This window comes from Thermobia domestica, chromosome 2, assembly GCF_964235325.1.
Source record: "Thermobia domestica chromosome 2, izTheDome1.hap1.1, whole genome shotgun sequence".
Lineage (NCBI taxonomy): Eukaryota > Metazoa > Arthropoda > Insecta > Zygentoma > Lepismatidae > Thermobia > Thermobia domestica.
In genome coordinates this window covers 84,927,449-84,941,019 of record NC_137455.1, presented here as the reverse complement: position 1 = coordinate 84,941,019, position 13,571 = coordinate 84,927,449, and the positions used below count along the sequence as shown (strand labels likewise).

At 35.0% G+C, this 13,571-nt stretch overlaps 1 protein-coding gene across 1 annotated transcript in view; it reads right to left on the bottom strand.

Moving 5' to 3' along the window:
* Positions 1 to 7,662: 7,662 nt before the first annotated feature.
* RpS18 (ribosomal protein S18) overlaps positions 7,663 to 13,571 on the bottom strand; it is a 28,991-nt gene continuing 23,082 nt past the window's right edge. Inside the window, exons 4-5 of the mRNA XM_081743437.1 lie at positions 11,518 to 11,609; positions 7,663 to 7,794 (exon numbers count right to left, since the gene is read on the bottom strand). Of these exons, the coding sequence (XP_081599563.1) occupies positions 7,719 to 7,794; positions 11,518 to 11,609 (168 nt within the window). The 3' untranslated portion in view covers positions 7,663 to 7,718. The remainder of the gene's footprint in view (positions 7,795 to 11,517; positions 11,610 to 13,571) is intronic.

Below are 13,571 nucleotides of genomic sequence, written 5' to 3'. Positions count from 1 at the left end.
TTAAAAAAAAAAAAAAAAAAAAAAACACCTTTCGAAGATATTCACGGAATTTCAGGGACACGAAGACACCATGCCTTTGTTCCCCGTGATAGAACGTCTGTAGTGACTAAGCCCTTCTCCTTTTCTTCAACATCCAGCATACACCAGCTACTGACATCCTGGACGCTTCAATTAAGTGAAATTCATAGATATGTGACTAAGGTTTACAAAGGAAATTGATGGCTCGAACATGTCGTTACTGTTAATCAAGAAGATGGCCAGGTGAAGGTAACACTTTTGCACTCTGCTGGACCATCACCTTCATTTTTTTTTTTAAATCCAAATAAGGTGGACGTATTGTGGGTTCAGTCACGAGACATTCTATGCAAAGTGAGCCCAGTGACACCTACAGGTCGTGTTTACCGTATTCCTGACGATGACGTCAAAAGAACTGCAGAGCTTTCCAGAAATACATCCGTTCAAAAGACTTTAGCTAGAGATTAGTCTCTGCTTATAGATGCGCTACAGTTGAATAGTTTTGAATGATTGCCAAATGTTACAACGCAAGGAAAGTTCAGTGAACACTATGCGAATCACGTAAGACATTTTTTCTTTATTTACACAATTTCCTTCGAAGTCTCTCTCTCTCTCCCATAACGATCCCAAAATTATGTTTTGACCGTATCTTTATAAAGGTCTAATCTATATATTAAATTTCCCGTTTTGGACAGATTCGAATTTTCAAAAAAAAAAAAAAAAAAATCAGTACAGCCCATTAATTTATATGTATATCTAGAAAAAAGCTTAAAACACTGGCTTTTCAATGACGTAAGTCTTAGTTCGGTACGTTAATTAGGAGCCAAGATATATCAAGTTAAAAAACTAATATATTTGGTTTTTTTTTTTTTTTTTTTTACTAAAATTGGAAATTTCGAAAACTGATCAACCTAGAAGGCTGAAATTTGGTATTTTTCAATCTTGATATGATATCTTCATGTGACATAAAAACCATCAAAATCTGAAAGAGTTAGTCATAAAACGGTGTTGAGTTGATAAGGAATGACCCACCTGTCTCATTTTGAAAAAGCTTTGCATTCTTAACCATATATATAATTAAATCAAAGCTGATTTTTCTGCCAAATTGAGATTGTTGTTTTAATCCTGAGTCTTAAAATTTCTTACATACAGTTGCGAGAATATGGCCTTTTAAATACAACATGATGTTCTTGTTAAAAAGAAAAACTTCTTTTTCTACTCGTGCATTTTTTTTTACTTTTCTGTAATATTTGTATATGCTGTTTATATCGTGTAAAAAATGGTGATTTGTATATTATGTAAATAATAATAATAAATATGAGCTCGTAAGATACAAATTTTTTCTCATTTTTTCTTTTTGTTTTATCTCTCTTCAATAAACTAATACATAAGTATTTAGGTTTATGTTCTACAAAGATATGGGTATATAGTATGTCTTTCTTAAGCTAAGTTCCATAAAAAGACATGTAGGAGGCTGTATGAATTTGGCCTTTTCGGTGTTAAAGGCCATGTTTATATCTTTGGGTTAGCCCTGAATTCGATTCCCTGTGAGAGTTTATAAGGCTTCGATATTATGTAAGGTTCTTGTGGTATTTAGGTTTATATTTTACCTAGACCACATATTAAGTTTTCCAGCTTAAAGTTCGTGGTCACTTAAAAAGAAAAAAAAAAATCCAATGAGAGCATTCATTTACGACATAGGTATCTTAATACGCTCATCTTAAATTTTGACAAGGGATACGTATATGATTTGTCAACGGTTAAGGTCATATTCCAGGTCTTCGTGTGAATTCCTGTGTTTCGGATTTTAGATTTATGTCTTAAATGATCTTGATGATTCAGTTTTAGTTATATATCGTATTTCTTCGAATATAAGACGCACCCTTTTGTCAGCTTTTAGACGTCCAAAATTAAGATGCGCCTTGGATTCTATGTGTATATACTGCAATATAGGGCCTGCATATTTATTCATTGCACGTAGGTTACAACATAAAATCTACTGCAGTCTTTAATAGTGGTAGTTTATACTAATTTGCTTAAAATTGGTTGTGTTACAACAATGACAGACTGTACAAAGATGGTAATCGCTCATGAATAATAAACAGTTCGTTTTACTGATAAGAAAATGCTTATTGAAATGGGAATGTGTTTGTATACTATTTTCTGCACCTTAGATTGGAAGCTTTTTGTAAATGAGTTTATATGAGGTGAAATTTCATCAGGTGCGTCTTAGATTGAAGAAATACGGTATATAATGTGAAAAGCTTAAAATTTTCAAACTAAAATTTTGAAAAAAAAATCAGTTTTTAAATCAAAATTTTAAAAAAATCGAAAAATTCTCGATAGAGATATTTGAAAGTTATCACCCACCCAAAATTGAGTTGCAACCAAAGTTCAAAGTGTGAAAATGCTATTGCTTATCAATCGATTTTAATAATTACTAACTGTAAGTACCTTTCAGTTTAAAAATATCAACTTCATTGTTTAGCAAAACATACATTGACAAGTAGAATATTGTGGTAAGAAGTGTTTCATGATTAACCAACAGACATTATTCGATTTTCAACTATTTCATTCACAAAATAAACTTTTTAAAACTATTCGATTAAATCAGCGACTATAATCCTAAGACTCAACATGTGATACCAGGTTTCAAGCCCAAAATTTGGAGTTAAAAGTAGGGTAACGACCAATCAGATTTTTTCAAAGATAATTTTCCACCAATGACCTTAGCCAATGTCCTTTACTTATTCACACGGTTGGCAAAAACCATATTTTTGAAGAAAGAAAAAAAAAGTCCTTTGGTTTAAACTTTTTTTTTCTCTTTTGTTTAAATAATTTGCTCTATGTATTTATATCGCATATGGACAGAAGTAAGTTTGTTTCGTCGTGGTGTTATTATGCAACAACGGGACTATGCTGGAAGGGGTCAAATAAGCTTAAAGCGGAATCCAAACCGTTTCTCGGCTTATATCTGAGAGAAATGGTCCTCCATTTAAACTCGAAACCGGGACTAATTGGCCACAAATGCGATACGTCTGCCGACTCACGAAGGACTCCTGATATAAATACGTTGTATTGATCTTTACATACTTGTTAATCAGGAACCTCTTCTCCCCCCCCCCCGCAAAGAAAAAGCACAAGTGAAACAATTATACAGAATTACATATGTACAATTTCAAAATACTGTAAAGAACTAATTTAGCCGAAGTTAGTTCACTACGACTTTTATTAGCCCAAGTTAAAGAAATACGACGACTTAATTTGCATATCAGTAAGAAAAGTGAATAAAGATACGAATTATTTGAGTCCACTTTGGCTCTAACCCATTTATACATAAATAGATACCAAAGATACTTCTGAATTCAATAATGCCTCTCGTGAGGTTTGTATTACCCCCCCCCCTCCAAAAAAAGTACGGCATTTCGATGTATTTTATCAATAGTAAACATTAAAACGAAACTATATTTAGAATTTTTCTCTGATTTCAATTACATAACAACAATAAACTAAAAAAATCAAAAGAAACCTTCATAAACTTAAAAAATAAGTTGCTTGTGTAGTATAATCTCTGAGTAATGAATGGGGAATTTAGATCTGAATATAATACGAATAAAATATGGGAGTGAAACATGATAACCCACAAATGTGTGCTCAAGATTTTACCAACATTTTTCGTTTTTTGGTTTAAATCACCTTGATTTAAACCAACCCACCCTGCTTATTCATATGACCATATAATAAATAGGCGAGTAAACCCCCCTCATAAATTTAAATTTTGCCCATGCCAAGTATCACCGTGATCCTCTAAATTTACCGAAGACCTAGTGAACAATTCCTAATATTAGAAGACACAAATAAAACCATGTTCTCGCAAGGGATTAAGTTTTTAAAGTCTAGTTTCATTTATGTTGTGAACAGTTTGGTTTGTCATAGCCTGATTTCAGTTTGTAGCGAGACATTTGATTTGCAATCAATTTACCCTTTTCTTTTTACTTTATATCACCAGATCTTAAGTTTAATGTCATAAGTTGATCTGTTTGGTCAGAACTCTTATGAACCATTTGACAAGTCATAGCGTGCTGACTGACCATAACCTTTTACTGATTTTCATTTGTAATCTTATATATAAAAGAGAACGTACAAAATCCTTTGTTCCCTCATCACGCTAATACGGCTGAACCAATTTCTTTTATTTTTGGGGGGTTATTAGGATTTGGACCCTAGATGGTTTTTATCATATCACTTTAATTTTTAATTACCAGTGTCTTGAGATAATTGACCATTCAAGTGTCCATAACGTACAAATCCTTTGTTAGTTATTCATCATAGGTAAAAATAAACGTATTTATATGCAACCCGCATGACCGTGTCACTCGGCGGGTTAACATAAATGACAGGCGATATAATGTTAACATTTACTGCAATCTACTATGGTTTTTATCATATCACTTGAAAGCGAAAACTTCCGGGGTGACCGCAGCGAAGCGGGGCGGGTTAACATAAATGACAGGCGATATAATGTTAACATTTACTGCAATCTTCTATGGTTTTTATCATATCACTTGAAAGCGAAAAAGTAAAAATTATCTAAGTAACAAAGTTTATTGCGTTCCGGGGTGACCGCAGCGAAGCGGGGTGAACGCTGCTAGTGAACAATATTGTTATTTAAATGTGTCTTGAACTGTTCAGAACTAAGTTTTTTTTCACTACTCTCATTATTTGTGTGATTAACAATTTGGTTAGCCATAACCGGACGTTTATTTCGTAATAAGAAATTTATATTGCTTGAAATAAATAATTAAAAAAAAAAATCTTAAATCACGGGATCTCAAGCTTAATCTCATAAGAAACGGTCTGGTTAGCCCCAGCTTACAGAAGTTGTTTTCGATCTATGGTGACGATTTCAACCCGCATTTACCTTAAGAGAAATCATGTCGCCACCATCGAGAGTGCTCTATTTGGTGGCCCTGCATCTGGGAATTGCCCGACAGCGAAATTTCCACTGTAGGAGATTGGCACTAGTGTAGTCATGTCAAGCCGTACCCACTCCTTTTGACAGGATTTCCATAGCCCTTCAACGGTGCGGGGTCTCCTGTGAGACAAGGCTCGTTTCAGGAGGCTGAAGGCGCAAAACTCCATCGGTGACTTCACTGGAATGTGAATGTAATGGCATGAATTCCAGTTCCTGCTGCCATTTGTTGGAGGAAGAGGCTGGTTGAGCGAGATGTGTGACTTGACACCTTGTCTTGATACACCCACACACGATTCTTGTCCCTTCCGTAGAGATGGGAAATGTCATGGTGATAAAAATGTGTCAGGACGATAGGCTAATATTATTCCGAATTCACCTTCTCATTTTTGGCTCCAAGATGTATGGTTAGCTTGCCCTGGTAGGAGTATCCAGTAATGATCGTGAAACTTTTAAAGCATTTCCCTACATTCAGTGAACCATCTATGAAAGTCCCTCGCAGCTGTCGATCGATAAAAAAAAATTGCACGTGGCTTGTGACAGTCATCCAGATAAGAATATGCCTCGTCCAGTGTTACAACGAACTTCCACTTTTCACCGGCCAGGTACCGCTCTCACAGCTTTCGACAGTTGGTGCGACGTTCCTGGATGTGTTTTGGCAAGGGCTTATGAACACGCCCCTTCCGTCGGTTTACCAACCTCAAATCGCGGTGAATGACTGTACACTATCTTCAGTGATGTCTGTAGCCGGTTCGCGACACTCCTCTGTGTCGGTGGATTCTCCCTGATGACCAAAGCCCCTCCTGTGCGGCTAGTGGCGGGCCGGGAGTTGGCCTGTTTCTGCCCCACAGGAATTACCCCACGCCTCACCTTACCTGTCCCCTTTCAACACCCGTAATATGCCATTTTTGGACAGTGAATCCACGCTCCTTGCAGTTATAATGGCACTATAACTGCAATTCACGTCAGAAGAGCAGTTATGTAGCCCTCCCAATACGCACTTATCTTGGTCGCAATTGTCCCGATATGTATTTACCACACCTGTCACGCAGTCAATGGTCCAAGGTGCCCACACAACTGACAACTTCCTTTTCCCGCTTGATGGTGCTACACAAAGTGTGTAATTTCGTCACCATAGGTCGGAAACAACCTCTTACGGACTGCTTGGAAAACCATAGCCAGCTGGCGAGCTGTAACCTTTTATCGATTTTCATTTGTAATGAAACATATTTTAAGATTTAAACTGTCTTGAGAACTGTTCGGAGTTGAATTTACTACTGAAATTTATTTTTCTCAGTTTATGTGATGAACCAGCTGCTCAGCCATAGCCTGATTTCATTTTGTCGAGATATATTTAGGCTGTCATGGAAGCAAGTTTTCTTACAACCTTTATGAATGTGATGAACAGTTTAGCTGGACGTAACCTATAAAGTCACCAGGAATTAATTCCTAGGGATACTAATTACGAGCATTGAGACTTGAACCTACAGTTCAAGATTAAATCCGAACCACTGTAATATATTCAAATTGCAATACTCCCTCACAAAGAATCGATTACAAAACCTTAAGATAAACAATCAAATATTTGTCGTAAGGTATGTAATATTTTCCCTACCTTGAATCGAACTCTGGACCATGTGCTGACTGATTTTGCAGAGGTGCAGACTGAATAACTCTAAAGGGAAGGGAAATGTGTGTGTTTCGTCTTCTCAACAAAGCGGTCCATGGGACCAAGAAACTTGGGAGGACACGACCTCGAATTTGCAGAAATTATCAAAATCGACGCCTGCTAGGTTCTTAAAAGGACACTATACTCTAAACCGAACAATCAACCAATTTTCTATTTGCATTGACAAATTCTTCGTAAATTACATATGAAGAGAAGAAATATTGGTTCAGCCCCTGCTATATTGAAATTGCGTAACAAATCACATGGCAAAGTGACAATTTTTGATTAGTAAACGAGAGATTTTTCACTACTTCCTGCATGAGTTTCGTAACGAGACAGTGAATTTCATTACAAATGCTCATTTCAACCTCATACTTTGTCATAGGAAAAGAATGCAACAATTGTATTTTCTCTTTAATACGTTATACTTAATCGGTAACATCATTAGTTAAGAATCAAAACCCATATTGTAATCATTCAGACAGAATTCATACCTCACTTATCTTGCATTCTCTTTAAGTGTACAGGTAATTCTTAGTTACCAAGACCTCAGTCCCGTGTTTGTAACATTGAATTTCTAATTAACTTACCATAGAGGATTTTCCAGTAGTAATGTTATGTGTGTGAGGGTACATTGAATTCAATTTACTCTGATTCAAGAGGTTTCCAGTTCGATTCCTTTATTGCTAATTGAGATTGCTTCCCTTCCTTCTCATCGTAAGTGCATAAGATCGTAAGTGAAGAAAGAAGTAATAGAATTAACTACATTATATACGCACAATGAATCTCTACAATTCATTCCACTTCGCATTAGCAATCAATTTTTTTTAGAGAGGGAGAGAGAGAAAAGTAATACATATCGCATATAGCGCCCAATTTTACTAAACTCAGAAAGTAAAACACTTAACTATATTTGATCACAAATTGTTAGGAACGAATATATATAAACCTTGATAAAATAAGGCGTATAGAACTTTGAAGGACTGGTACAAAAAATTAAGTCCTATTTCCTGACAAGGTTTTATTCTTTACATTAATTATACAAAATACATATGCAGAAATTTACTTCTTCTTAGATACACCGACGGTTCTTCCTCTGCGACCTGTTGTCTTGGTGTGTTGACCTCTTACACGCAAGCTATAATACAAATGTCAAAATTACTACCTATCAACTGTTAATATTAAAGTTATTCTATTATATTACATACAAACTATTCCGTCTCCAAAACGTTTTCTAGACATCTAGAAAATATTAATTTAAAGCTAGCTCACTCCTTTCCCTCCCAGATTACCCCATTAACCTATATCACGAATTATTATGGTAAGTCTAAAAAAGTGAAATGAAATTTTTAGTTTCAATTTCTGGTTATTTAACAGTCATTTGAAAAACAAGATTTAGAATTAACATTCTTATTAAATATATGAAGATAATTAAGATATTTCACACACACACACACAAAAAAAAAAAAAAAAAAAAAAAAAAAAAAAAAAGCAAAATACTGGTATTTAGAAAGTCTACTGAATATGTAATGAATCTTACATGGGGAATAAAAACAGAACTAAGTAACATTATATATTACATTACCTCTAAGAAACAGTAAAAATCATATCAATGCATCAGCGCTATCTTAAGTTTACAAAATATAATGGATACCTTTTTCATTAAAACTAAGCCCTAGATTAAATTACATTGCATTCAGAAAAACCTACAAGAGCTGGCCCATAATTTTCAAGTTCAGTATTCGCACGCGGCGATAGAAACTTGAAAACCATGGCAGTCTAAAGTTACGTGAATGGGTTTTAAAGCGAATTGTATTGAACCTAGAGCAATCTTCACAATGGAATATTCACCTCCCTATTAATTTAATTTGATGAAGTAACCGGTGTTGTGAAACAGCATACGTAATTTGGCAAATTTGCTCAAGACGAATAAAAATCTACGGCATATGCTAATCACACTAATCACACAAAATTCAGTTTAGTTTTATAAACTATTTAGTGAGCATGGTAGCTAGTAGCAGATAATGCTTAGTCCTACTGGATACATTATGCGCTTGCACTTACATTAATATTCTATTCCACATTAAGTAACATTATCTCAAACTTTCGCAACCTTACTCGGCTCGATCACGAGCACTGCTCTTACCCGTTAATTCCCCCCCCCCCCACTTCCTTGATTTTATTGCTTTATCTCTTATTTTTTAAATTTTTGTCCAGTATCCTGTGATGAAAGCTCTAGAGAGACGAAAGCTTGGGAGTGCAAGGATTATTCAGGAATTAGAATTGAAAGTAAGATGGAAACTAACCCAATACTAACTGAATGAAAAAAGAAAATTGGAAAGTTACACGGAAATGCTAAAACGTCAATATGACTTTCCTCTCGGAGTACTCTACAGTGATATTTGACAACTGGCAATGCTCTTTCAAAGTCGCATGTCGATCATCTGCAACTACTGACAACAGGCTTCGTGAGATTTCTCACGGAAAAAGTGAGAAATACATTCTGCATCTTGTTCGTTATAGCCTTAGAAATATTCCACAGTATTAAAAAAACAAACCTGACCACAGCAGCAAACATATATCAATAATAATTGTGTACCAATTTCGGCAATGTAACACAAGTATCATGGATATGCAATGGAGAATTACACTGTATGAACATGAAATCGAGAAATTTCTTTAGAAACTGTGACTGAATAAAGTGCAGACATTGGTCCTTAAATATTCATAAATGTTTACCACGTCTTTCTCCCTCGATTAATTTAGTTCCACAAATTAAGGTACTTAGCATTATGTATGATGTAATAAGAACTGATAAAATTTACATTTTATTAATGTTACAAATCATAATATTGGTCATTCTGAGGATATTCATGAACAGATAAAAGCGAAGAATAAAATCAGTTTTCTTCATACTAGGTATTTCCCGACGCACCGTGCTTTATCGCAGAGTAGTTTATACATACTACACGAACTATCGTTAAAGATAAATCAGTCTGTAGTTTCAGTTGCAGCTCTACATATCTGATACGTTAAAATACTAAAAATCAAGCATCAGATCAGCGACTGGCTTACTTGGAGATGATCTGAGACTTAACTTCCATTTATAGATTTGAATTCTCACTAACCTACCTTCCTTTCTGTTAGCGCATAATTTCAAAGTTCCTATTCACCAAAAACATGAACATCGACTCTAATATTATCCGATCTTTTTCCATCATCGCTGAGACATGAAAAAAAAAAAAAAAAAAAAAAAAAAGCAAGTCCAAGAACCAAAGCACAGTTTTCCTACTTTGACCCTATTTGATGGTGCGCTGCTCGTCAAATTATATAACCTTCAAACTACTAACAAGGTATATTTGCGAAGTGTCCCTTCGGGATTCGTGTAAAATTGATTCAAATGAAAAGTTCTCCGCGGCCCAATGTATATTGTACTAATTTTAGCGGCCCATACGGGTAATTTGCATATTTATGGGCCTTCATATATATCCGGAATTTAGTCAACCACTACTATAAAGCTCGGTCACAAAATTGCTTTTAGTTTCTTCAGATATAATTGGACATGAAATAGGATCAATCAAATACTGCTTCTCTTACACGTGTTACCCATCCCGGCCGCCACATTGGATTCAACTTTCGGTTTTTCAAATGGGAATAGGTGAATGTGATACATCAAATTCATATAAAATTTTCTCGGAAATTCATTGGTGTAGTTAATTTTAACGTAGCTTGTACCGTTTGCAAGGTATTGCATGTTAAATGTCAGGCACTTCACGAATGTTGAGAAAATAGATAATTGTGCAGTTCCCCGTGTGTATATGTAATCTTTTAAACGATTTATTGTTGACGAAATATTCCCTGAACGTAAATACATACATACACACAGACGAACATGGAAATGGTACGTCTTCACCCAAGTAAGGTCGTATCTTCACTTTTATTAGGCATTTTGACCGTAATAGAATACTTCCTTGTTATGGTATAACATGAAAGTAATAACAATCACTCACAGAAATGTAATAAGATTATAACACCAATGTTGTCAAGAGTTTGTTTATACCTACAGTCAGTGCCGTATTTACGATTTTGTTTCGGGGGCTTTGCAACTTTATTTCTGGAAATGTGAAAAGTCTGCAAGGTATTTCATTTACTTTAAGATAGTAAATAAATTTTGGGGGGCGGCTTAAGCCCGGTAGCCCCTGTTAAATACGCCACTGCCTACAGTTTTCTTGCAGTTAAAATTGTTTTGATTTGTCAACATCGTTACCTTAACTGATATTACTCTAAAATGTCTATTCGCGAAGTGCCTGGAGGGATTTAATATGCAATATATTCCAAACTGTACCAGCTACGGTAAAATTAACTACACCAGTGGATTTCCGAGAAAATTCTACATGAATCTGATATATCACTTGCACCCATTCCCATTTGAAAAATCGAAAGTTAAATCCAATATGGCGGCTGGAGTGAGTAACATGTGTCGGAGAAGACGCACTAGATGCAATTTGTTTTGCATATACCCGCATTCATGTCCATTTACATATAACGAAACTAAAAGCAATTTGTGTCCGAGCATTATAGTAGTGTATGAATTCCGGATATATGAGACCCATAAATATGCAAATTACCCTATGGGCCGCTAAAATTAGTACAATACACATTGGGCCGCTGAGAACTTTGGATTTAAATCAACTTTGTACGAATCCCGAGGGGACACTTCGCGAATATATCTTGTAAGAAGTGTGTCCTGTTGCTTTCTAATAGGTCAAAGTTTGAATATTGTTATTCAGGAATAAACTTGCACAATTTGTTTACATCTAAAATATATTACAAAATCACATGGCACATCTAATACACTTACCCCCAATAGTGACGCATTCCTCGGTGAGCACGGATCTTTTTCAACCTTTCCAGATCATCTCGAAGTTTGCTATCTAAGTAACTTGAAGTCAACTAGAAAAAGAAAAATATCACATGTAGTAAAATTTTCAATTTACCGTCACTATCGAAAAATACTGCTTGAATTAGAATACGATTAGACAATTGTTCCAAATATTCTTTACACGAATAAATAAAATATAAAGATCAAATTCACACTGGAAAACATTAAGAATTTTATAACACCTTGCTCAAGCTTTCAGTTAATACCCTAACATCTGAATACCCTAACCATCACGGATCAAGTTTAAATATTACAATACAATAGGAACGCGGTACATAATAACATTATACTAAAATTTTGTTAAAATACAAACTGTATAATAAATTATCAAAGCTTCCCAGCAATCAGTTGTGCTACCATGGAACTATGTAATCTGTACATACATCTTTTTTTCAGGTTAGTGGGAAAAGGGTGCTGCTGGTTCACGTCTTCACGTAAAGAATGAGATTAACGGGGCCTGACTATTTTTCAAAAGTTTACAATTTTTCTTTTGCCCGTTTTTCATAAGAGAAAAGAGATAATGAAATGTAACTTTCCACAATAATAGATAATGTTATTCTACACCCGAAAATACGAATCTGAAGAATTTTCAGTGTTGCCATCCATACAGTGTGACCAGAATTTGAATTACTCAAAATCCTCTTGTGGTTCCTTAATTCGGCTGTTAATATTGCGTTTCTTTTGACCCATATATGAGGAGTCACATTCGCATTGTGCAATATTAACAATCGAATTAAGGAACATATTACACAAAATGTCACAAGAAGAGGGCATGTCGGAATTGGTGCTTCATTTAAAACATGCACATAGTATAAAACAGGTTAATGTAATAGGTTCAGCAACAATAGCTACAGCGGATGATTAAGGAATCATTCTTTATTCATAAATACAGACCTGCTTTAAATCTAGACACTGACAACATTTATAGAATTTGGTTACCTACTTTTGATGCATATCTTAAATCTCACAATAGTGACCTAACATAGACACCGCGCTTCTTTCGATTCAGTTCACTCTCTTTACGCTTTGCTCTGCTCGTGTCATTCCAGGAACCATTCTTTACGTTACATCTATTTAGTGGTATGAATTTCTTGTTTTACACATTTCCTATCCGTTTTAATCCTTTTCACCTTGCCAGTGAGGACGGAACCAGCTTCGTGTTCCAAAACGTTTGAAGAATATTTATACTTCCAAAGGGAGGATTCATTGGTAAGTAGCCAAGTTTTTGTTAATGAAAACGGATATTTAGAGCAAAACAGTTATCGAGGTAGGCACAACTTCTACTAAACTTATAGACACTAATTACAAAATTACTTAATGTTTTACAACGAAGTTAATGGGAACATGAAAGGAGCATGTGCACATTATTCCATATATTTAAAAACTACAAAAGATAGGGCAAAGGCACGGGTAATTAGATACACAATGGTTATTTGGACACTGACAAGAAAGCTTCGAATATTAAACAGAACTCTCACAGATGACACTTGAAAAACAACAAACTATGAAGTTAACACAGCGTTACACAGCTATTAGGGACCAGGATTTGAAAAGGCTGCAAATATATTACGAGTTTTGAAATTTAAAAGAATAACATATACAGAAAACGAGAATTAGAAACCAAAATACGGACGAATACTACTACTTCATAATTTTGTTTACCTGAAGTTTCATGTACTCAAAAATCTGACTCACGGTACACAAGTCATGTTAAAATTAGAAAAAAAGATCAGATGTGAACGAAAGAAATAAAGATACTTTTTAAGCTCTCCCCCTCCTGAATCCTTCATATATCATTACAGTAATCAAGTGGTTCCCAACCTGTATCACAAAATTTTACAATTTAAAAATCAAAGCATTCACAATTAGTTAAAATCGGTTTTGAGACCATCGGACAAAACTTTTCATTACATATATCATGTACTGGATATACTGTTCTATGTTGAAGCAAAGGAACCCCGAAGCGAGGTGGA